A 26686-nucleotide genomic window follows, 5' to 3' on the forward strand; every position below is an offset into this window, starting at 1 on the left:
CTTTCACAAAACCATGTTGACTCTGTTTGATTGCGTTAAGCTTTTCTAAATGCCCTGCTATTTTTTCCTTAATAATGGACTCTAGCATTTTCCCAATGGCAAATGTTAGGCTGACTGGCCTATAGTTTCCTGCTTTTTGTCTCCCTCCCTTCTTGAACAGGGGCATCACATTAGCGGTTTTCCAATCTGCTGGGACCCTCCCGGAATCCAGTGAGTTCTGGAATAGTTCGACCAATGCCTCCACTATCTCTGTAGCCACTTCCTTTAAAACCCTTGGATGCAGGTCATCAGGTCCTGGTAACTTGTCTGCCTTTAGTCCCATTAGTTTGTCAAATGCTTTGTCCCTCATGATAGAGACTGTTGCAAGATCTTTTCTCCCATTAGCTCCTTGCTTATCTGATTACTTTGGAATGTTTATAGTGTCCTCCACCGTGAAGACCGATGCAAAATATTGGTTTAAATTATCTGCCATTTCCCAGTTCCCCATTATCAATTCTCTAGTCACATCCTCCAAGGGTCCCACTCTCACTTTAGTCACTCTCTTTCTTTTTATATACCATAACAGCTCTTGCTATTTATTTTTATATTTCTTGCCAATTTACTTTCACAATCAATTTTCTCCCTTTTTATTAGTTTTTTAGTCACCTGCTGCTGGTTCCTAAAAAATTCCCAATCCTCTGGCCTACCATCATTTTTTGCCACTTTGTATGCCTCAGTTTTTGATTGGATAATCTCCTTGACCACCTTTGTTAACCACGGGTGGCTCATCCTTCTCATCGAGTCCTTCTTTTTGACCGGGATAAATTTTTGCTGAGCGTTATGAAATATCTGCTTAAATATCTGCCAGTGCTCATCCACTGACCTTCCCCTTAGTCTATTTTCCCAGCCCACTTTGGACAACTCTCTTCATACCTCTGTAATTGCCCTTATTTAAGTTGAGGGCACTGGTTTGAGACCCGAGTTGCTCGCCCTCAAACTGAATTTGAAATTCTATCATGTTGTGATCGCTTCCCCCTGGAGGATCCTTAACTACAACATCTCTTATTAATCCTACCTCGTTACACATTACTAGATCTAAAACAGCTTGTTTCCGGGTAGGTTCTGCAATGTATTGCTCTAAGAAACAATCTCTGATGCACTCTACAAACTCGTCTTCCATGTTACCTCTGCCAATCTGATTTGTCCAGGCAATATGCAAATTAAAATTACCCATGATAATTCACAGAATTGTTACGGTGCAGAAGGAGACAATTGTAGCGCCCTTCTTACACACCTCCATTATTTCCCAATTTACACTTTGTCCTATGGTGAGGCAACTCTTCAGGGGCTTATAGACGACTCCCACCCATGACTTCTTCCCCTTGCTATCCCTTATTTCCACCCACACTAATTCCACATCACAAGCTATTGCACCTATATCAGTACTCACCACCGCACTGACGCCTTACTTCATTAACAAAGCTACCCCACCTCCTTTTCCTTTTTGCGCATTTTTCTGGAACGTCAAATACCCTTGAATATTGAGTTCCCAGTCTTGGTCACCTTGCAACCACATCTCTGTAATAGCTATCAAGTCATATTCATTTATTTCTATTTGTGCCGTCAACGCAATTTGTCTTGTTACAAATGCTGCATGCATTCAGATAAAGAGCCTTAAGCTTTGTCTTTTTATCATTATTACTCATTCTGGTTCTAATTTCTGCTACACTCTTGTGTTTATATTTTCTGAACCTTCCTGTCACATTTTGATTATTGTTCACCTCTTCAGTACCCTGCACCTCTGCTCTGTCATTTATTTTTGATTTTGTAAACTTCCCTTCAATTGAACCCTCCTCCTCACTAATTAGTTTAAAGTCCTATCTACAACCCTAGTTATACGATTTGCCAGGACACTGGTCCCAGCATGGTTCAAATGAAGCCCGTCCCATTGGAACAGCTCTCTCCTTGCCCAGTACTGGTGCCAGTGCCCCATGAATCAGAACCCATTTCTCCCACACCAATCTCGGAGCCACGCACTTATCTCTCTGATCTTATTTACCCTATGCCAATTTGCATGTGGCTCAGGTAGTAATCCAGAGATTATTACCCTTTGTGGTTCTGCTTTTTAATTTAGCCCTGAGCTGCTTGTAGTCCCACAGCAGAAACTCTCTCCTAGTCCTACCTATGTCATTGGTACCTACGTGAATCACAACTGGATCCTTCCTCTCCCACTCAAAGTTCCTCTTCAGCCCAGGAGAGATGTCCTTAACCTTGACACCAGGTAGACAACACAGCCTTCAGGACTCTCTGTCTTTGCCACAAAGAACAGCACCTATTCTCCTGACTATGCTATTCCCTATTACTACTACATTTCTCTTTCCTACCCCCACTTGAATGACGCTCTGTACTAAGGTGCTGAGGTCGGTTTGCTCATCCTCCCTGCAGTCTGTGCCCTCGTCCACACCGGGAGCAAGAACCTCGTACCTATGGGACAGAGGCACTGGTGAGGCTCCTCCAAAGCTAAATTCTGGATCCCCATATCTGTCTCACTCACAGTCACACCCGCCTGTCGCTGACCACAGTCCAAATTTAATGCACTTAATCTAAGGGGTGTGACTGTCTCCTAAAACACAGTGTCCAGGTAACTCTCCCCCTCCCTGATGAGTCACAGTGTCCGCAGGTCGGACTCCAGCTCATCAACTCTGAGCTGAAGTTCCTCGAGCAGCCAACACTTGCTGCAGATGTGGTCACCGTGGATCACATCGGTTCCCACCAGTCCCCACATACTACAGCTGCAAAGCTTTGCCTGCCCGGCTAACTCTATTCTATTTAATTAATTAATTTAGGTGTTAAATATTTTAAAAGTGAATTTCTTAACTGTACTCTGTAATAACGTCTCCTGATTTAAACCACTTGGCCAATCAAAAGAGACATGGAAGAGATACCCACCAATCACCTACCTGTTTTCCTTTGATGTCACAATTCGGCTCTGACAGGTAGAAACAGGTCCTCCTCTCGCTCTCTCCTCTAGGTGCTGCTGACTGTCTGTCCCAGAGTCCTCCTCTCGCACTCTCCTCTAGATGCTGCTGACCTCCTGTCCCAGGGTCCTCCTCTCGCTCTCTCCTCTAGGTGCTGCTGACTGCTTGTCCCATGGTCCTGCTATTGCACTGTCCTCTAGGTGCTGCTGACTGCCTGTCCCAGGGTCCTCCTCTCGCACTCTCCTCTAGGTGCTGACTGCCTGTCCCAGGTTCCTCCTCTCGCACTCTCCTCTAGGTGCTGCTGATTGCCTGTCCCAGGGTCCTCCTCTCACTCTCTCCTCTAGGTGCTGCTAACTGCCTGTCCCAGGGTCCTCCTCTCGCACTCTCCTCTAGGTGCTGCTGACTGCCTGTCCCAGGGTCCTCCTCTCGCTCTCTCCTCTAGGTGCTGCTGACTGCCTGTCCCAGGGTCCTCCTCTCGCACTCTCCTCTAGGAGCTGCTGACTGCCTGTCCCATGGTCCTGCTATTGCACTGTCCTCTAGGTGCTGCTGACTGCCTGTCTCAGGGTCCTCCTCTCGCACTCTCCTCTAGGTGCTGCTGTCTCCCTGTCCCAGGGTCCTCCTCTCACTCTCTCCTCAAAGTTTTCAGTGCACGTGCAGACTTCTAGTGCTCACACTCCTCCTGCCCCCCCAACTCCGGCAACACTGAGCTTCTCAGCGTGCCTTTCATGCTGACTGTTAATTGGCCAGCCTGCGTGAAATCGCAGTCGGGGGCCGATCGTGGGTGGCGGACAGCTTTCCAGCCACTTGCAGGCCCACCCGCCGCGCCCTCCTGTCAACCTGAAGATCCTGCCCATGATCTTATCAAATGGCAGAGCAGGTTTGAGGGGCTGAATGGCCTACCCTTGCACCAAATTCCTATGTTTGGGTGCAAACTCCTTAGAAACTGGATTGAAACTGACAGAGACACAGGCAGAAAAGAAGGAAACATTTATTATCTTTGGGATGAATTTGAACAAAGGTACTCAGAAGTGAAAGATGTGTTTTAACACAATTGGCTACCATTGGTACAAGTGAAAACTGGAATCTACTTTACGAATGCAAAATATTTCTGTTGCTTCTCTAATTCTGGTTAGAGGATATTGCATTCTCCTTAATTAATTTAATCAACAACTATAGGAAATTAAAGTATATTATTAAAACAGAAGAATATAAGCACTATCTATAAAATACTTTTCAGATGTCAAAGATACATAATTTTTCTTTATAATGGCCAGTGCAGCTTTGTCATTAGAAACACCTCTATACCCTCTCTTTGACCATTCTGCACATTCTACAATTATAAATTCAATGTCCCTAAATCATTTTGTGCAGTTCATGGTAACTGATAGAGGAGATAACATTGACAATCAAGTGACCTCATTGTCACCGCCCCAGTTTGAATTCCTTTCTTCAGGTAAATTGCAGTGTACATATCAAACCAATACATTCTTTACAAGGTTTTAACAAGCAACAAGCCCAGAACCAGGAATTAATTGGCTCAGAATCAGCTTCTGGGTTCAATTTAGATAATGTGCACAAAGAACTTTATAGTGTTGCCAAGGTTACAAAGATTTGAAATGAAACTCTAACCAGCATCTTAGAAACCTCTTATAATTCACAAACAATTTCTGTGGAAAAGGCTAGAATTTCCATGAGCCTTGGTTAGCTGCAATTCTGCACTGTACAAAGGAAAAGAAAATCATCTAATATCAGCCCTAAGCCTTTTTTATAAGTGCACCAGGCAAGTAATGTTTTATTTTGCAAAGACAAAATAGTTCATGAGATGCTTTCCTTACCCTCTGCCTGGAAGAAGATAGACCTTAACAAATGGATCTGAATAACCATTGTTGTCTCTTGGAGCAAGGTTCCGGGCTTGTAGGACATGAACAATGAGATTTCCAACGTGCTTGTCATAGTTCATTTGTAACTAAGGGAGAAAAGGATTCTAAGTGACAGGAAGAAAAAGAAGTTGATATCTATTTTTTGTTGCTTTTATTTTCTGATGCCCTTTCAAGTTGCAAAATGCAATAAATTAATTAATTTTCTGTCAGATTATTCATTTAATTCTTCTTCTACACCCTGTTGCCATATCTAACTGCTTATTTCCACAAACCTTCCAGCTCTTTGAAAAAGACATAAATTGAGGAGAAAATTGTGTGTCCAATACATTTTACAATTTCACAATAATAAGCAGGTACAATACAGCATTAGGTAGTTACCAATTCTGAGAATAGGATGTGGTGCCAATCAAGTGGCTGCTTTGTCCTGGAAGGTGTTGAGCTTCTTGAGTGTTGTAGGGGCTGCACTCATCCAGGCAAGTGGAGAGTATTCCATCACATTCCTGACTTGCGCCTTGTAGATGGTGGACAGACTTTGGGGAGTCAGGAGGTGAGTTACTCGCTGCAGAATTCTGAGCCCCTGAATTGCTCTTGCAACCAAAGTATTTATATGGCTGGTTCAGTTCAGTTTCTGGTCAATGGTAACCCCCAGGGTGTTGATAGTCGGAGATTCAACAATGGTAATGCCATTGAATGTAAAGGGCAATGGTTAGATTCTCTCTTGTTGGAGATGGTCATTGCAAGGCACTTGTGTGGCACAAATATTACCTGTCACTTATCAGCCAAAGCTTGAATATTGTACAGTTCTTGCTGCATATGGACACAGACTGCTTCGGTATCTGAGGACATTGAGAACATTGTGCAATCACCTGCGAACATGGAAGGAAGGTCATTGATGAAGCAACTGAAGATGGTTGGGCCAAGGACACTTTCCTAAGGAACTCCTGCAGTGATGTCCTGGGCCTGAGTGAATTGACCTCCATCAACCACAACTGTCTTTGTTTGTGCTCGGTATGACTTCAACCAGTGAAGAGCTTTCCCCCTGATTCCCATTGACTTCATTTTTTCTAGGGCACCTTGATGCCACACTCGGTCAAATGCTGCCTTGATGTCAAGGACAGTCACTCCCACCTCACCTCAAGAGTTTAGCTCTTTTGTCGCTGTTTGGACCAAGACTGTAATGAGGTCAGGAGCTGACTGGCCCTGGCGGAACCCAAACTGAGTGCCAGTGAGCAAGTTATTGCTGAGCAAGTGCTGCTTGATAGCACTGCTGATGACCCCTTCCATCATTTTGCTGATCATCAAGAGTAGACTGATCGGGCAGGGCTTGGCCAGATTGGATTTGTCCTGCTTTTTGTGTACAGGACATTCCTGGGCAATTTTCCACATAGCCGGGTAGATGCCAGTGTTATAGCTGTACTGGAACAGCTTGGCTAGGGGTGCGGCAAGTTCTGGAGCATAAGTCTTCAGTACTATTAATGGAATATTGTCAGGGCTTTGCACTATCCAGTGCCTTCAGCTGTTTCTCGATATCACGTGGAGTGAATTGCATTGGCTGAAGACTGGCATCTGTGCCGAGATGGATCATCCACTCGACACTTCCGGCTGAGGATCTTTGCAAATGCTTCAGCCTTGTCTTTTGCACTGATGCTCCTCCATCACTGATGATGGGAATATTTGTGGAGCCTCCTCCTCCAGTGAGTTGTTTAATTGTCCACCACTATTCACGACTGGATGTGGCAGGATTGCAGAGCTTAGATCTGATCCGTTCGTTGTGGGATCACTTAGCCCTGTCTATCATTTGCTGCTTATGCTGTTTGGCATGCAAGTAGTCCTGTGTTGTAGCTTCACCAGGTTGACACCTCATTTTGCGCCTGTTGCTGCCCCTGGCATGCCCTCCTACACTCTTCATTGAAACAGTATTGATCCCCTGGCTTGATGGTAATGGTAGAGTGGGAGATATGCCGGGCCATAAGGTACAGATTGTTTGAGTACAATTCTGCTGCTGCTGATGGCCCACAGCGCCTTATGATGCCCAGTTTTGTGTTGCTAGATCTGTTCGAAATTTATCCCATCTCGCCACACAACATGACGGAGGGTATCCTCAATGTGAAGGTGGGACTTCATCTCCACAAGGACTATGCGGTGGTCACCCCTACTAATACTGTCATGGACAAACGTATCTGTGACAGGTGGATTGATGAGGATTAGATCAAGCATGTTTTTCCCTTTTGTGGTTCCCTCACCACCTCCCGGAGAACCCAGTCCAGAAGCTATGACCGTTAGGAGTTGGCAATTTGGTCAGTAGTGGTGCTACCGAGCCACTCTTGGTGATGGACATTGAAGTGCCCCACCCAGAGTATATCCTGTGCCCTTGCCAACCCTAGCGCTTCTTCCATTTGGTGTTCAACATGAAGGTGTACTGATTCATCAGCTGAAGGGGGTTGGGCAGTGTGCAGTAGGTGGTAACCTGCAGGAGGTTTCCTTGCCCATGTTTGACCTGATGCCATGAGACTTCAAGGGATCTGGAGTCAATGTTGAGGACCCTCAGGGCAACTCCTTCCTGACTATATACCACTGTGGCACCGCCTCTGTCGGTGGGACAGGACATGCTCAGTGATGGTAATGGTGGCTCCTGGGACATTGGGTATGACTATGTCAGTGTCTTGCTTGACTAGCCTGTAGGACAGGTCTCCCAATATTGGCACAAGCAGCCCCCCTCCCCGTGCCAGATGTTGATACTGGGCGGCCCATCCAATTTCATTCCTTTTAGACTTGGGGTAGAATTTTCCGTGCCCACCAGCAGTGGACATGATGGACGGTGTGTGCGGACAATATGGCGCAATCGGTTTCACAACAGCAGGAAGGCAGGTCACAATTGTCTGCTCAGCCCACCGAGGGCAGGGCGTGTTTCCCACCAGTGGTTGTTCGGGAGCTCGTAATACATCAGCATATCATTAAAAACCATCCCGCCAGGATGCTGGACCCTGCCAGATCATCCATCCACGTGGGTGGGGAAGCAGGTCGACGTGTTTCACAACAGCCCACAGGCGATTGTACTTGGCGACCTTCAGAATCATTTTTCACAGCTCTCCAGGGTCACCTGTTGCTTAGGAGTCTTCAGGGGTGCCGGGGGGGCCTGGGTGCTGGGGGTCTGGGTGCAGGGGGGGGGTGGCTGGGTGCTGGTGGGGCCTGGGTGTTGGGGGCCTGGATGCCGGGGGCCTGGGTGCTGGTGGGGCCTGGGTGTTGGGGGGTCTGGGTGCTGGTGGGGCCTGGGTGTTGGGGGCCTGGATGCCGGGGGCCTGGGTGCTGGTGGGGCCTGGGTGTTGGGGGGTCTGGGTGCTGGGGGGGCCTGGGTGTTGGGGGTCTGGGTGCCGGGGGGGGGGGGCTGGGTGCCGGGGGGGCCTGGATGCCGGGGGCCTGGGTGTTGGGGGGTCTGGGTGTCGGGTGGGGGCCTGGGTGTTGGGGGCCTGGGCGTTGGGGGCCTGGGTTTTGGGGGGTCTGGGTGCTGGGGGGTCTGGGTGTCGGGTGGGGGCCTGGGTGTTGGGGGCCTGGATGCCGGGGGGGCCTGGATGCCGGGGGTCTGGATGCCGGGGGCCTGGGTGCTGGGGGGGTCTGGGTGTTGGGGGCCTGGGTGCTGGGGGGGCCTGGGTGCCGGGGGCCTGGATGCCGGGGGCCTGGGTGCTGGGGGGGCCTGGGTGTTGGGGGTTCTGGGTGTCGGGTGGGTGTCTGGGTGCCGGGTGGGGGCCTGGGTCTCGGGGGCCTGGGTGTTGGGTGTCTGGGTGCCGGGGGGGGGCCTGGGTCTCGGGGGCCTGGGTGTTGGGTGTCTGGGTGCTGGGGGGGTGCCTGGGTGAAGGGCTGCCCTCCCTTGGAGGCAACTGTTTTGTGGGTTGCCCTGGCATTGGATCCCACACACCAGAAGTTGAGGTGAGGGGGCCGGGCGGGCGAGGGAAGCTGTTGCACAGTCGGGACGTCTGTACAAACTGACCATTCCTCTGTAACTGAGACAGTTCAGGCACAGCTGCAGTGAGATGACAGGCTCCTAGCCTGCCCACCCACACAAACATCACAGAGGCACCAAAATATCACCAAGCACCCCAGACCTTACCCTCCCCCACCCCATACCCACCCCCACCCACAGCCAGCCTCCCACTGGCACAGGCTGTGAGTCCACGACTACTTTACTGGACCATGGAGCAGTTGGGCTGCACACGTTGTACAATCTCCTCACTAACACTGGCCATGGAGCGTTCACTGCTGGAGCTGCTCACAGCCCCACAGCAATCTCAGCCTCCTGGCTAAGAGCTGTGTCCCCCATGTCGCAGGGTGACAGGGCAGCCATGCAGCGCACTCATCTCTGGCCATCCAAGGGGTGGCCAGCACTCTCCTGGAAGGGGTGGTCACACAGGGCCAGGAAAGGTGCTAAGTACACCCATGCTAACCACGTCTCTCTTTCTCTCTTTCATGCTACAGGAGCTTGGAGCCTGGTGGCCAGCTGTGTGCCTGACGCTGACAGAGAGCAAAGAAGATGGAGGAGAGAGTGGCTGAGGCTCCTGGCTGCACAGAGGCAGGAGCTGCAACCTCAGGAAGAAGGGGCAGCAGGGACTCCTGCACACTCTGCCCGGGAGCGACAGTGAACCGTGGCTGGTCGGCGCCTAGCGACACCCGGGGTCTATAGATACCGCCTGCCATTCCTGCAGATGACCGAGAACCTGTGTCGCCGACGACTGCGCATGTCTAGGGACCTGGTGGCTCACATCTGCCACTTACTGCAGAACTTGGTGCCAGGGGGACATGGAGGGCATCCACTGCCAGTCACCATGAGAGTGACTGCGGCGCTCAATTTCTATGCCAGTGGCTCCTTCCAGGGTTCCACAGGTGACCTCTGTGGGATTTCACAAGATGCCACCCACAAATGCGTAAATGAGGTCACGGATGCATCGTCTCCATGGCAACAACTTTGTGCATTTCGCCCGGGACCGGGACAGCCAGGATACCAGGGCCATTGGATTCACCGGGATCTCAGAATTCCCACCGATGCAGGGAGTGATCGACTGCACTCATGTGGTGCTCAGCTCTCCATCACTGCACAAGGTGAACTTCATCAGCCGCAAGGGCTTCCACTCACTGAATATGCAGCTGGTATTTGTTTTTCTTATTCATTCACGGGATGTGAACGTCACTGGCTAGGCCAGAATTTATTGCCAATCCCTAGTTGCCCTTGACAAGGTGGTGGTGAGCTGCCTTGTAGAACCGCTGCAGTCCATGTGGTGTATGCGACCACGTGCAGGTGTGCACATGGTTTCCAGCGAGTGTTCATGACGCCTACATCCTCAGTCAGTCACAGATCTCTGGAGTCTTCCAGGATCCACAGAGGCTGCAGGTTTGGCTCCTCGGGGACAAGGAGGCCGTGGTTGATGACACCCGTGCAGCAGCCTCAGACTGCAGCAGAGCGACACTACAATGAGGCTCATGCTGCAGCTCACAAACTGGTGGAGCAGACCATCGGGATGTTGAAAATGTGATTCCGGTGCCTGAAATGGTCTGGTGGAGCCCTGCAATACAGTCTGCAGAGGGTGTCACGCATCATCGTTGTTGTCTGCTGCACCCTTTACAACCTGGAACTGCAACGGGGAGAGGAGCTGGCTGAGGAGGAGATGGAGGAGCTGCACTTCTCCTCCAATGAGGAGGATGCCGACAGGGATGAGGGTGAGGAGGCCCTCAGAGGCGACGATGACGGGGATGCGGCCCTCGCACTGGATGATGACGACATGCAACGAGGTGATCGCATAGATCCTCACAGCGCATTTGTGAATGTTTGACTCCAGTCTGGCTTACGGCAGCACCAATACCCTCTGTGAGAATGCTCCTGACATGGAGATGCAGCGGAGGCCCTAATGGTCATTGGATTGCAGGAGGATGATGACAACCTGCAGTGAGGACACTCCATAAATCTTCACATAGCCTCTGAGAATGTCTGACTCTTGTCTGGCCAAGGGCAACTTGGGCTCTGTGATCAGGGTCATATCAGAGAGATGCAGCCATGAAACTTTATAAGCATCTGATCTTTGTCCATCTTCAGCACCTGAGCCCTTCAGGAGCTGGAGCACATCATCAGTGGTCGCAGATGCTGAAGAGATGGGGGCCAGCCCCTCCTTAAAGCTGCGGAAAGCACATCCAGAGAATGAGAGGACTCTGTGGTGCCTGTCCACTACATTCTGGTAGCAAAGACCAGCACCACCGAGGTACAGGCATCAGTAATGTTTCCAGGGAGTGTGAGGCTGGATCATCACTGAGGTCTGACAATGAGTTCTCCTTAACTGTCCTAATCCTGCCGCTATGCCTTGGTGCTCCCTGGACATCCACAGTGGAGGTGGAGGCAGCCTGCTGACTGCGACTGTGTCTATGATGACTTTGGCGGGCATCCACTGGAGGGCTGAAACCTGGAGGGCCCTGGCCTGCTTTCGGGGTCCTGCTGTGGGCCAGCAGCACCCTCCTCAGCCTGTGGAGCTGGAGCTGCTGAGGTCACAGGAAGAGGGGATTTGGATGGGCCGGTCTCTCCCAGAGTCACCTGGGTGGATGGGCCTGGAGTGTGGACCTGCTGATCCTCCTCCCTATGGGTGCCTGAGGGCCCCAGGCTGACTCCTTGAGGGGAAGTGAGGAGAAGGGGTAGCTGGAGTGAGACCGGGCTGCCCTGCACCCCTCTCACACACACACTGTTGGAGGCCAACTATGGTGTCAGTGATGGAGTTGAGCCCGCGCAGCAGTGCAGGAGCGATGTCCTGCACCAAGGTCTTCATGGCGGCCGCCATCCTGCCAGTGTTGACCTTGGTGTGTTGGCAATGCCGGCACTTTCACCTCAGCCTGAAGACGGACAGACTCCTCCATCATGCCTTGCAATCTGAGGAGTGCAGCGGACATCTCTTCCTGATGTTCCTGAGCTTCCCTTTGCAGCTCCAGCGACTGTGACATGACCGAGTCCAGAGGCTCATCATCTGACTCGGACTCAGCAAATATTTGGCCTCCAGCTGCCCTCCGAGTGCCGGGGACCTGGGAAGTCTCTGCCTCCACCTGCTGTGGATCAGACAGTGCAATTTGCTCACCAGACTGTGATCCCGTGCCTATTATAAAGCTCGATCCACAGCATCCAGCAGTCACTTGAGGGAACCCGGGGCTTCAGTCTTTTCTCCTTTACTGGCCATGTCCCCTGGGCAGTGGTGGTGAGCTGGTAGCGATGAGCGGTTTGCTGGTGGCTGCCTTTTAAACATGGCGGCTGACATGATGCAATGGCGGGGTGATTGCGGGAGGGCGAATGAGAGCCAGCCCACCATAGGAATGGCGTGTTTCCTGGCAGTGCAGAAATAGTGAGATGAGTTTGGGACGATAAGCTGTGAAAATCCACCATCGCTGTCAGCAGGTATGACGCCACTTTGCCGGCCCTCTACCGCAATCAGTGCAAATTTGGGAAACTGTTGCCCTTTGTAGCAGTTTGATGTGACTAAGGGGCTTGCTCAGCCATTTCAGAGGGCAGTTAAAAGTCAACCACATTGCTGTGGGTCTGGAGTCACATGTAGACCGGACTGGGTAAGGACGGCAGATTTCCTTCCTGGGCCAGGTATGTTTATATGACAATGGTTTCATGATAGCCATTACTGAGATTAGCTTTTTTTTAATTTCAAGTTTTATTAATTGAATTTGCTGCCATGGTGTCCCCAGGTTATCAGCCGGGGCCTCTGGATTAGTGGCCCGTGACATTAGCATGACGCTACTGCCTCCCCGCATAAACGGAACTCACTAACAATGATAATTTCCCACAATCAACAAATCATTGTCTTTACACTATCCATCAAAAAGCTCCTGTCACTTATCAGGAAGGAATAAAATTATCTGTGATTATTACAACCTCAATTTTATCTTTCATTGAAGGAGATTGCAGCCAAAATGGAGGATGGGAGGGAGGGAAAGTGAAGGAGTTTTTCGAGTTTTTCGAGGAAGTGACAAAGATGATCGACAATGGAAGGGCAGTGGATGTTATATACATGGATTTCAGTAAGGCCTTTGACAAGGTCCCTCATGGCAGACTGGTACAGAAGGTAAAGTCGCACGGGATCAGAGGTGAGCTGGCAAGATGGATACAGAATTGGCTTGGTCATAGAAGACAGAGGGTAGCAGTGGAAGGGTGCTTTTCTGAATGGAGAGCTGTGACTAGTGGTGTTCCGCAGGGATCAGTGCTGGGACCTTTGCTGTTTGTAGTATACATAAATGATTTGGAGGAAAGTGTAACTGGGCTAATTAGTAAGTTTGCAGACGACACTAAGGTTGGAGGAGTTGCAGATAGTGAAGAGGATTGTCAAAGGATACAACGGGATGTAGATCGGTTGGAGACTTGGGCAGAGAAATGGCAGATGGAGTTTAATCCAGACAAATACGAGGTAATGCATTTTGGAAGGTCTAATACAGGCAGGAATTACACAGTAAATGGCAGAACCCTTAAGTGCATCGATGGGCAGAGGGATCTGGGTGTACAGGCCCACAGGTCACTGAAAGTGGCAACGCAGGTGGATAAGGTAGTCAGGAAGGCATATGGCATGCTTGCCTTCATTGGCAGGGGTATTGAGTATAAAAGCTGGGAAGTCATGCTGCAGCTGTATAGAATCTTGGTTAGGCCACACTTGGAATATTGCGTGCAATTCTGGTCGCCACATTACCAGAAGGATGTGGAGGCATTGGAGAGGGTGCAGAGGTTTACCAGGATGCTGTCTGGCCTGGAGGTTATTAGCTATGAGGAGAGGTTGGAGAAACTCGGATTGTTCTCACTAGAGTGACGGAGATTGAGGGGCGACTTGATAGAAGTTTACAAAATTATGAGTGGCATGGACAGAGTAGATAGTCAGAAGCTTTTTCCCTGGGTGGAATAGTCAATTACTAGGGGACATAGATTTAAGGTGAGAGGAGAAAACTATAGAGGAGACGTGCAGGGGCAAGTTTTTTACGCAGAGGGTAGTGAGTGTCTGGAATTCGCTGCCAGAGGAGATGGTGGAAGCAGGTACGATAGTGGTGTTTAAGAGGCAGCTTGACAAATACATGAATAGGATGGGAATAGAGGGATACAGACCCCGGAAGTGCAAAATGTTTTAGTTGACGGGCAATATGATCGACGCAGGCTTGGAGGGCCGAAGGGCCTGTTCCTGTGCTGTACTGTTCTTTGTTCTTTGAGTGGGATCGGAAATCATATTTGTTGCTTTAGCGATAACAATGAGTAACTTTTAGTGCCAACACAAATTTCCAACAGGAGCCTAAATATTCTCCATGGTTCCAAATCCATTTTCATTTGGAGATAAGCACCTATATTGCAGAATTATTCTAAACTCCATTGGCAACAAAGTTTAATAATATACATAATACTGCTTCGATCATGACCACATACTTAAGAAAATCCTTCAGAACTGATTTACAATTAACAAAAGAACACAAAAAATAGGTGCAGAAGTAGACCTTACAGTCACTTGAGGCTGCTCCATCATTCAATATGATCATGACCCCAGGCTTCAACTCCACTTCCCTGCCCACTCCCTGCATAGCTTGACTCCCTGATAGATCAAAAATCTGTCTATCTCAGCCTCAAATATATTCAACGATGGACCATCCACAACCTTCTGAGGGAGAGAATGCCAAAGATTCACAACCCTTTGTGTGAAGTAATTTCTCCTCATCTCGTTCCTAAATGATCGGCCTCTTATCCTGAGACTGTGCCCCCATGTTTTAGATTCCCCGAACAGTGGAAATAACCTCTTGGTATCCACTCTATCCAGCCCCTTTAGCACCTTGCATGTTTCAATGAGATCACCTCTCAATCTTCTAAACCCCAGAGAATATAGACCCAATTTCCTCAGCCTTTCATCATAGGACAACCCTTCACCCCAGGAATCCATTTAGTGAATCCTCGCTGTACTGCCTCCAATACAAGTATCTTCTTTTTCCGTTCACTGCCCAAAGGCAGGTCCAAGCCATGATCTCCACCATGGGTAGGGCAAGGATGCAGGCCCTGAATTTACCTCAAACAGAACATACAAACCTACAAATTAGGAGCAGGAGGAGACCACTTGGCCCCTCAAGCCTGCTTTGACATTCAATAAAATCATGGCTGATCTGACTGTAAACTCAACCCCATATTCCTGCCTACCCCTGATAACCGTTCACTCCCTTGCTTACCAAGAATCTATCTAGCTCTGCCTTAAAAATATTCAAAGACTCTGCTTCCACCGCCTTTTCAGAAAGAGTTTCAAAGACTCATGACCCTCTGAGAGAAAAGAAATTCTCCTCATCTCTGTCTTAAATGGACAACCCCTAATTTTTAAACAGTGACCCCTAGTTCTCGATTCTTTCACAAGAGGAAACATCCTCTCCACATCTACCCTGTCAAGACCTCTCAGGATCATACATGTTTCAATCAAGTCGCCTCTCACTCTTCTAAACTCCAGCGGATACAAGCCTAGCCTGTCCAACATTTCCTCATAAGACAACCCACCCTTTCCAGGAATTAGTCTGGAAAACCTTCTCTAAACTACTTTTAATGCATTTACATCCTTCTTAAAAAAGGAGACCAATGCTGTTCACAGTACTCCAGATATTGTCTAATCAATGCCCTGTACAACTGAAGCATAACCTCCCTACTTTTGTATTCAATTCCCCTCGCAATAAATAATGACATTCTATTAGCTTTCCTAATTACTTGCTGTACCTGCATCCTAGCCTTTTGTGATTCATGCACTAGGACACCCAGATCCCTCTGAATCTCAGAGCTCTGCAATCTCCCACCATTGAGATAATACGCTTCTCTTTTATTCTTCCTGCTAAAATGGACAATTTCACATTTGCCCACATTATACTCCATTTGCCAGGTCTTTGCCCACCCATTAACCTATGTATATCCCTTTGTAGCATCCTTATGTCCTCTTCACAACTTACTTTCTCACCTATCTTTGTGTCATCAGCAAACTTTGCATCCATACCTTCAGTCCCTTCATCCAAGTTATTCATATAAATTGCAAAATGTTGAGGCCCCAGCACTGATCCCTGTGGCACACCACTCGTTATATCTTACCAACCAGAAAATGATCCATTTATCCCTACACTCTGTTTCCTGTTAGCTAGCCAATCTTCATTCCATGCCAATGGGGAGGTGGTCGCATAGTGGTATTGTTACAGTCTGGTATGCCAGAGACCCAATGGAATGCTCTGGGGACCTGCGTTCAAATCTCACCATAGCAGATAGTGCAATTTGAATTGAATAAAAATCTGGAACTATATAAGTCTGATGATGACCATGAAACCATTGTCTTAAAAACCCATCTGGTTCACTAATGCCCTTCAGAGAAGGAAATCTGCTGTCCTTACCTGGTCTGGTATTTGTGTGACTCCAGGCCCACAGCAATGTGGTTGACTCTGAACAAGGGCAATTAGGGATGGGCAATAAATGCTGGCTGAGTCAGCCTTGCCACATCCCATGTTATCCCCTACACCATGAGCTTTTATTTTCCGCAATAATCTTTGATGTGGCACCTTATCTGGAAATCTAAGTACAGCATATCCAGTGGCCCTCTTTATCCACAACATGTGTTACTTCTCCAAAGAACTCTAATACATTTTTTAACATGATTTCCCTTTCACAAAGCCTTGTTGACTCTGCCTGATTGCCTTGAATTTTTCGAAGTGCCCTGCTGTAATGTCTTTAATAATAATGAAAGGGTTAACAATTTTATAATTTTGTTCTGTTAAAAGTGTTTCAGTAAAAACAGAACTGTAAGCAGAAAAGCAGAACTGGGGATAGCAGATGTGTTTTAGACAGGATAAGAAATGAGAGGCAAGCTAGTAAAACAAAGAACAAGGCCAGGGAGTGGTTATTGGGATCAAGGAGGCCCAGCCTCCTGCACTATTAGCAAGATCTGGTGATCTTGCAAGGATGAGAACAATGTCTAGTGTCTGTACACACAGGGAATAAGGGACCAAAGCTGCAGGCATCTGTTGAGCATGTGATTGTGATGATGTAGAATATGTGTAGGTGACTAACTGTGTATAAAAAGGTGATTTTGCTGCAGTCTGTAGTGTACGGTCTTGGACTGCTCAAGGCTGTCTCTCCCTGCATGTGCTTGATTACCTTGAATTTATCCAAGTGCCCTGCTACAGCTTCTTTAATATTAGCTTCTAACATTTTCCCTACGACAGATGTTAGGCTAACTGGCAGTTTCCCACTTTCTGTCTCCCTCCCTTTTCGAACAACGGAGTTACATTTGCTATCTCCCAGTCTAATGGGGCCTTCCTAAATCTAGGGAGTTTTGGAAAATTAAAACCATCGCATCAACTATCTCACTAGCCACTTCTTTTAAGACCCTAGGATGAAGTCCAGCAGGACCTAGGAACTTGTCAGCCCACAGCTCCAACAATTTACTCAGTACCGCTTCTCTGGTGATTCTGATTTTCCTGAGTTCCTCCCTGCCTTCCATTTCCTGATTTATAGCTGCTTCTGGGATGTTGTATCCTCTTGTATCCTCTATCATGAAGACTGATGCAAAATACCTATTCCATTCCTCTGCATCTTTGTTTTCCATTATCAATTCTCCAGACTCACTTTCTATAGGACCAACGCTCATTTTGTTAACTTGTTTTTAAAATATTTATAGAAACTCCTACTTTCTGTTTTAACATTTCTGGCTAGCTTTCTCTCGTACTCTAATTTTTCTCTCCTTATTAATCTTTTAGTCACCCTTTGCTGTTCCTTATATTCTGTCCAATCTCCTGCCCTTCCACCTATCATTTAGCAATTACATACTTTTTCTTTAAGTTTGATACTATCTTTAATCTTCCTAGTTAACCACAGATGGTGTGTCCGTCCCTTAGACTTTTTCTTACTCGTTGGAATTTATCTATTCTGTGTATTCTGAAATATCCCCTTAAATGTTTGCTACTGCATCTTTAGCTTTAAATTTCAGATTTATTAACCAGTTACCCATGGTGGGGTTTGAACCTAAGTTCCCAAGAACATTAGCCTGGGTCTCTGGATTTCTAGTCTAGAAACGTTACCACTACACCGCCATCTCCGATCTCCCTTCTCTTGAAAAGTGGCATAATATTTACCAACTTCCAATCTGAAGGGAACATTCTAGAATCCAGGGAATTCTGGAAAATCATAGCCAGCACATTCGCTATCTCTGCAGCTCTCTCTTTTAGAACCCTAGGGTGTAGGCCATTAGGTCCCAGGGATTTGTTGGATTTTAGTTCCATAAGTTTCTCTAATACTTTATCTCTGCTGATATTATTTACCTTAATTTTGCACACTTTTAGCCCCTAGGTTACCCTTTATTTCTACTTGAAGACAGACACAAAATATTTGTTCAATGTCTCTGTCAGTTCCTCATTCCCCATGATAATTTCTCCTGTCTCTGCTCCTAAATGACAAATGTTTACTTTAGCTACTCTCTTCCTTTTTTCTATACTTGTAAAAGCCCTGACAAGCTGTTTTATATTCCTGGCTAGTTTACTCTCATATTCTATTACAAGCTGTTTTATATTCCTGGCTAGTTTACTCTCATATTCTATTACAAGCTGTTTTATATTCCTGGCTAGTTTACTCTCATATTCTATTACAAGCTGTTTTATATTCCTGGCTAGTTTACTCTCATATTCTATTACAAGCTGTTTTATATTCCTGGCTAGTTTACTCTCATATTCTATTACAAGCTGTTTTATATTCCTGGCTAGTTTACTCTCATATTCTATTACAAGCTGTTTTATATTCCTGGCTAGTTTACTCTCATATTCTATTACAAGCTGTTTCATATTCCTGGCTAGTTTACTCTCATATTCTATTACAAGCTGTTTTATATTCCTGGCTAGTTTACTCTCATATTCTATTACAAGCTGTTTTATATTCCTGGCTAGTTTACTCTCATATTCTATTACAAGCTGTTTTATATTCCTGGCTAGTTTACTCTCATATTCTATTTTTTCCCTTTTTAACTTTTTAACTTTGTTGCTTTCTAAAACACACCCAATCCTCAGTCTTGCTACTGTTCTTTGCAACATTATAACTCTCTTTGTTTAATCGAATACTATTTTTAACTTCCAAAGTGAACCACAGACGGGTCTTTCTTGTGGATTTTTTTTAATGGAATGTATTTTTGTTGAACATTTGAATTGTTTCTGTAAATATTTCCCACTGTTTATTTATGGCCATACCTTTTAGTCTATTTACCCAATCAGCCTTCACCAGTCCTCCCCTCATACCGATGTAATTGGCTTTTTTAAAGTTTCTTGTTTGAGATTAGCACTTTCAAATTTGAGACAGAATTCAATTGTATTATGACTATCATTTCCCAGTGAATTTTTTAATGTGATATTACTAATTAACCCTGCCTCATTACACAATGTTACAACTAAAATATTTTTTTCCTAGTCAGTTCCACTATGTATTGCTCCAGGAAACTATCACAGAGACATTCTACAAATTCATCTTCCAGACCACCTTTACCAATTTGATTGTCCCACTCTATTAGAAGATTAATGTCCCCCACAATTATTACATTGATTTTGCTACAAGCTCCAATAATTCCTTCTTTAATGCTCTATCCAATGCTATAAATACTGTTAGGGGGCTTATAAGCTCCTCCCACCAGTGTTTTCTGATTCTTGCTATTTCTAATCTCGACCCATACTGATTGCACATCATCAAATTTTGAGTTCAGATCCTTTTTTACTGTTGTCCTTATATCATCCTTTACAATCAGGGCTGCCCCTTCTGCTTTGCCATTTCATCTGTCTTCCTGAAATACTGTGCACCCTGGAATATTTATTTTCTAACCTTGGTCACCTTGTAACCACGTCTCTCTAATGGTGATTAAAACTAAACCACTTACTTCTATTTGTGCCACTAGTTCATCTATCTTATTGCAGATGCTTCACACATTTAGATAAAGAGCCTTTCATTTCATTTTTTACTACTATTCCCTAGATGGACCTCGCTCAATGATGCACAATTACAGTTAAATCTGTCCCTTCCTGTCCCACTCTACTTGTCTTTACCTACATTGCTACACTGTACCATTGCCTTGGCTTTTCCCTTTGTATTTCTAAATCCCCTGAACCCTCCAATCCCCCCCTCCCACCCCCCACCATTCTGCTAGTTTAAAGCTCTGTCCACAACCCTATTAAGCCAATTGATCAGGATACTGGTCCCAGCTCAGTTCAAGTGCAGCCCATCCCAATGGAATAGGAAAGCCTCATGGAAGAGTTATTTAATTTGAAGGTATGCTCTCTTTTCTGCACACTGATGCCAGTGCCCATGAATCAAAGCCCCTAATTCTCACATGAGCCACATGTTTAATTCTCTAATTGTCCTGATTTATAAATCATTCACATTATGCACTGACCTGATATAACATCATGAATTTATTTGCTGTTCTAAATTGTGGGGCTTACAATTTAAAGGAAAACGTAAAGCTTATTACCTTGCGCTGTTTAAATCTGGTAGCAATTTGTGAGATATACTTAGACCATGTGATTTTAAATTAATAATCTAATATGGATATAAAACTGGACAGTAGACAGGTTTTACAGAATAGCTTTAGAAAGCTCAATTTAGTAATGACATTTGATACGTTGTGTACTGTTAGAAAAATGAAGCATGAACTGTAACATATCATAAAATGAAACCCGAATTTTACCTGAATTTCACCAGTAATTGGATGTGATTTGCTTGCTGTTTCAAGGGGCTGTAAAATAATGAAAATAAGGTGAGATACCTATTTCACATAATGATTAGACATTTTACATAACTGTTACTTATTGATTCCACCGCTGAAGGTCAGTGGAGGTAATGTTTTCGCTCCTGCTTGTTAGTCTGTTTGTCAACAATATATCTCAAAAACTAAGGAACAGGTTTGAACGAAACATGGTACACAGAAAAGGTATGGCCCAAGGAAGAAGTGATTAGTTTTTGTCAAAGTTGTGGATTGTGATCAAGATCTTGGAAATTTTTAGAGGATCTGTTAACATTGGAAGATAGGGTGAGTTGACTTTTTTTAAAAGAGTCTTGTGGGTTGTTTGTTTTAGAATGTTGTTGTTTAATTTAGAATGTTGTTGTTTGATTTAGAATGTTGTTGTTTAATTTAGAATGTTGTTGTTTGATTTAGAATGTTGTTGATTGTTTTAGAATGCTGTTGATTGTTTTAGAATGTTGTTGATTGTTTTAGAATGCTGTTGATTGTTTCAGCTGCTGTAGTGAAATTTGACATGGCTGTCAAAATGTTAGCAGAGTTTTGGAAGCAGATTGTTGGATATGGATTGGCCTGAAGCCTTCTTAGAAGTAAGATGTGAGCTTTTAATAAAAATATTTTTTCAGCTTTGTCATTACAGAGCATCAACCAGGCAAGGAAAAGCCTCAAGGAAGAGCTATATAATTTGGAGGTATGCACTCTACTCAGCACTCTCTTCATTTGTTGTTAATTGTATCTGCTCTTTACTTTCATTTTCTTTCTTGCATCCCATATTTCTGTGGTCAGTTGTTCACTGCTAACCTTCTGTCATACTTCCATCAATCCCATTTTGATCAGTTGTTCTGACATTAAACAGGATTTCTGGGAACTAGCAGTAATAATGCAAAAGCTAAGGGAAAGCCTGAACCTCAATTTGACCCTTTCAATGCAATACAAACTCAGAGATACCTCTTGTGTGTTTCTTTCTGCCATTATTCTCACTCGATTTCCTTCATTCTTTCTCTCCTTCTACACTCTCTCTCTCCTTCCTTAATTGTGCTTACAACCTAGAAGAAGCTCTGTTATGATTCTTGAACCATATTTCTGTATAAATGTTATGCTTTGCTGATTTAAAAGGTCAGTGAAACAGATGAAGATAAGAGAGTTCAGAGAAAAAAGGCTAATCGAATCATTTGATAAATATTTGTCCAGTTTTATGACATGATGTCATTGTGAAACACATCCAGGTCAATACGTGACTGAATCCAATGGACCTTAAATCACCTGAAATCCAGCTTTAAAGAAACGCATCCTGCTGGGCTACTTCCCAAAGAAGCCATCCTTGAATAAGACTGTCAATTCAGTGTAATTATGAAAAGGCTTGGGCTTTTGACTCATGACCGGTCAGGACAATATTTAACTAATAAACTTAATTTCATTAAAGATAATTACAACCTGAGAGAAAGAGTTCACTCTCATAAGATAAATCCAAACAAAAGTTACAAGCTGAAAAATTCAGCTCAGTGTTGTCTGCTTCGTTGGTGCCACAATATCCATTTTGGCTCCAAAATTTCATCCATGCCGCGCATGCACACCCCGGGTGGGAGCCACACCGGATGCCATTTTGGTGACGACATTATTGCACGCACAGCTAGCGTCTATTGGATGTGTGCAGAATAGAATTTCAATTGATATGAAAAGTTGATTGGGTGCCACACTGTAATTCTCGAGCTCAGTGCCTAGACAATGCTCTCTCTTAAGCTCGTACCGCTGAACACATTCTCAGTGGCAGGAATTACCCCCAACAGCACAACTTAAAGAGATCAACTACTTTTAGGTTCGCTGCTGATTAATTTCTATGAGCTCTTGTTGTGATTGTAGAAATGTTTGGTGGTTTCCAGAGTGGCAGGAAACAGAGGATGATGGTCGAGGGGTGTGTTTGTGACTGGATGCCTGTGTCCAGTGGGGTTCCACAGGGATCGGTGTTGGGACCCTTGCTGTTTGTGATATATATATAAATGATTTAGACTTGAATGTAGGAGGGTTGATACATAAGTTTGCGGCTGACACGAAAATTGGTGGGCTGGTAAATAGTGAGGAGGATAGCCTTAGATTACAGGAGGATATAGATGGGCTGGTCAGATGGGCTGATCAATGGCAAATGGAATTTAATCCAGATAAGTGTGAGGTGATGCACTTGGGCAGGACATACAAGGCACGGGAATACACGATGAATGGTAGGACCCTGGGAAGTACCGAGGATCAGAGGGACCTTGGTGTGCATGTCCACTGGTCCCTTAAGGTAGCGGGACAGGTAGATAAGGTGGTTAAGAAGGCATATGGGATACTTGCCTTTATTAGCCGAGGCACAGAATATAAGAGCAGAAGGTTATGCTGGAACTGTATAAAATGCTGGTTAGGCCACAGCTAGACTATTGTGTGCAGTTCTGGAATCTGCATTATAGGAAGGATGTGATTGCATGAGAGAGAGTGCAGAGGAGATTTACCAGGATGTTGCCTGGGCTGGAGAGTTTTAGTTATGAAGACAGATTGGATAGACTGGGGTTGTTTTCCTTGGAGCAGAGGAGATTGAGGGGGGACATGATTGAGTGTTATAACATTATGAGAGGCATAGATAGGGTAGACAGGAAGGAACTTTTTCCCTTGGTGGAGGGACCAATAACCCAGGGGGCATAGATTTAAGGTAAGGGGCAGGAGATGTGAGGAAGAATTTTTTTCACCCAGAGGGTAGTGGGAATCTGGAACTCGCTGCCTGAAAGGGTGGTAGAGTTAGAAATCTTCATAACATTTAAGAAGTATTTGGGTATACACTTGTGATGCCATGGCATACAAGGCTATGGGTCTAGTGCTGGAAAATGGAATTAGAGTAGTTAGGTACTTGTTTGACAAGCACAGACTCGAAGGGCTGAAGGGCCCTTTTCTGTGCTGTAGACCTCTATGACTCTATTTTAAGTTACTGAAGTCTACAGAGAGTAGTGTGGCAGGTGAAGTACTTTTTCCTGACTTAATGGATTTTGAGCACATCATTTGCTCTCAGACATGGTGCAGTGGTTTTCATCCCAAATGAACTACAGCACGACTGGAAGAATGAGCAGAGGTGAAACAGAATTTAAAAGCCACCATTGCAAACTGCTTCATTAGGAAGGCATTTCTTTTCCTTCTTGATAGTTTAGTGAATTTATCCAATCATACAAAACAGGAAGGCTGCCTTGATCATACTGAGGCTGAGGCAGTACAATTAATCTTAACAATTGTCCAAAAGAATGCGCTGCCTTTCAATAAGATCATGGCTGATCTGACCTGAATCTCAACTCCACATTCCTGCCTACCCCCGATAACCTTTCACCCCCGTGCTTATCAAGAATCTGTTTCGCTCTGCCTTAAAAATATTCAGAGATTCTGCTTCCACCAACTTTTGAGGCAGAGAGTTCCAAAGACTCACTACCCTCTGAGAGAAAAAAATTCTCCTCATCTCGGTCTTAAATGAGCGACCCCTTATTTTTAAACAGTGACCCTCTAGTTCTAGATTCTCCCACAAGAGGAAATATCCTCTCCACATCCACCCTGTCATGATCTCTCAGGATCTTATATGTTTCAATTAAGTCACCTCTTACTCTCCTAAATGCCAGTGGATACAAGCCAAGCCTGTCCAACCTTTCCTCATAAGACAACCCACCCTTTCCAGGTGTTAGTCTGGTAAACCTTCTATGAACTGCTTCCAATGCATTTACATCCTTCCTTAAATAAGGTGACCAATACTGTACACAGCGAATTCTATCTGCATGGGGCCATGTGGCCTTCCAAACAGACTGAGCAAAGGCAGTGGGAGTGGATGGCTGTGGAGGCCGATGCTAAGAGTCTAGTCTCGTGCAGCTGGATGTAAAGTTCAATGACCTCACACAAGTGGTCAAGGTTAGTGAAAGCACTTTCAAAATCTTCTTTCAGATTTTCAGATACCCAAGAGCTGTTACCTGGCCAGGCACCAGTTCAAATGCTGAAACTGAGTGTATCTTAGAGGTTGGCATAGAGCAGGCTATGCATGTGGTGAGTCACTGGGCATGAGTGGATGCAGGGGGGATGGGAGAAATGATAGAACATGTGCCAGCTTGCCAGAGGGTGTGGTCAAACACAAGTTCTGTTGCAGAGATCTCAGATGAACACTTCAGTGTGATGGGGTACAGCAAAAGGCTGATGGGAATGTGACAGAGATGCTTGGTGCATTGGCAGACCTGCCAGAAAGTCTTCAAAGGAACATGGAGGAGTTCAGTTCCACCTTGGCATGTGGCTTTCAACTAAATTCAGAGCCTATCCTATCCAGCAAACTTCATTAGCACACTTGAGGACCCAAACACAACAATTTCTCAAAGGCAGTTAGGGATGGCTAATAAATGCTGATTTAACCAGTGGCACCCACATCCTGTAAGCACAATTGATGGACTTCCATTTGCAAGGTACACTCTGATGATTCAGTGGTCTTTAATTCTTCACAATCCTTGTTTCCTTAGACAAGGTGTTCCCTCCTAACTGGTCCTCTGCTTGGTGGTTAATCCAAAAACAGTCCTTTCCTTTTGCCTGGCACAGCAGCAACTTCTATGGGTTTCTTCCCCAAAACTCCCAGTCTATTTGACCCTGACAGTTCATGATTCGACATGTTGTAAGGCCAGCTGCAAGAGCAGATGGATGGGAGGCTGCAGAGATGGTGCAGGAAGGAGAGCTTTGGATTCCTGGGACATTAGGATTATTTCTGGGGAGATGGGACCTGTACAGGGTTGCATTGGATCAGAGCTGTAACCAATATGCTTGCAAGGCTGTTTGCTAGCATTACTGGGGACCGATCTGACAGGGGTGTGGGAACTAAGCTATATTAGTGAGGCAAAGCATGGTGCTCAGAGAACTAGGAGAGACAGATAGCACTAGAATAGGAGATAGTATTGTATTAGGTGGGGTCTGAGTAAGAGGGAATATAATAAAGTGCAAATTAGGGTTACAGTGCATATACTTGAACGTGCACAGTATAATGGATAAAGTTAGTGAGCTGAGGCACAGATAGCCTTGTGGAAAGATAACGGAGACCTGGCTCAGAAACAGGCATGGCAGGGTACAAAATATTTCTGGATGTACGGACAGAATTCAATCCCGTCTGTTGTGGTGGGAAACATGGCTGGTCCCACTTAACTGTGAGAGAGGCCATTCAACAGTCTCCCGACAGCAGACAAACCCCGCCCCACCCCGATTAAGGCCGAGGAAAGAAGGGGCTGACCTCCGGGACTTCAGGTCAGTTAGTTTCATTAATGAGTCTATTAACAGTCATTATCCCTGATCACACCACAAATTAGTGGTGCCTCAGGATTTAAATGGGAGCTGCAAGGATTTACGTACATACGAACATATAAATGAGGAGCAGGAGCAGGAGAAGGGCATTCAGCCATTCATCTGCTCTCCAATTTGATAAGATCATGGCTGATCCGATTGTGCCTCCACTCCACTTTCCTGTCTCTCCCCCTACCCTTTGACTTCCTTGTTAATGAATAATCTGTCTAATTCAGTTTTTAAAATATTCAATGATCTAGCCTCCACTGATCTCTGGGGAAGAGAGTTCCACAGACTGACAACCCTTCGAAAGAAACAATTCTTATCTTCATCTAAAATGGAAGACCCTTAACTAGTTTAGGACACTAGTTAAACCTCAGCTGGGGCATTTTAAAAATTCACTTACGGGATGTGGCCTTCACTGGTTGGGCCAGCATTTATTGCCCGTCCCTAGTTGCCCTTGAGAAGGTGGTAGTGAGCTGCCTTGTTGAACCGCTGCAGTCCATGTGGTGTAGGTACACCCACAGTGCTGTTAGGGAGGGAGTTCCAGGATTTTGACCCAGGGACAATGAAGGAACGGTGATATATTTCCAAGTCAGGATGGTGAGTGACTTGGAGAGGTCACCACACTTTAGGAAGGATGTGAACACATTGGAGAGAATGCAGAAGAGGTTTATTAAATGATTCCAGAGGTGAGAAAATTCAGTTATGAAGACAGATTGGAGAAGCTGAGACAGTTCTCTTTGGAGAGGAGAAGGCTAAAAGGAGATTT

The 26686-nt window shown here is 45.7% G+C and overlaps 1 protein-coding gene across 1 annotated transcript in view; it reads right to left on the reverse strand.

Moving 5' to 3' along the window:
- pcloa (piccolo presynaptic cytomatrix protein a) overlaps positions 1-26686 on the reverse strand; it is a 755467-nt gene that overhangs the window by 188072 nt on the left and 540709 nt on the right. Inside the window, exons 14-15 of the mRNA XM_078553074.1 lie at positions 20554-20601; positions 4793-4923 (exon numbers count right to left, since the gene is read on the reverse strand). Coding sequence (XP_078409200.1) covers positions 4793-4923; positions 20554-20601 — 179 coding nt within the window. The remainder of the gene's footprint in view (positions 1-4792; positions 4924-20553; positions 20602-26686) is intronic.

Source organism: Cetorhinus maximus, chromosome 12 (assembly GCF_964194155.1).
Source record: "Cetorhinus maximus chromosome 12, sCetMax3.hap1.1, whole genome shotgun sequence".
In the NCBI taxonomy this organism is placed as follows: Eukaryota; Metazoa; Chordata; class Chondrichthyes; order Lamniformes; family Cetorhinidae; genus Cetorhinus; species Cetorhinus maximus.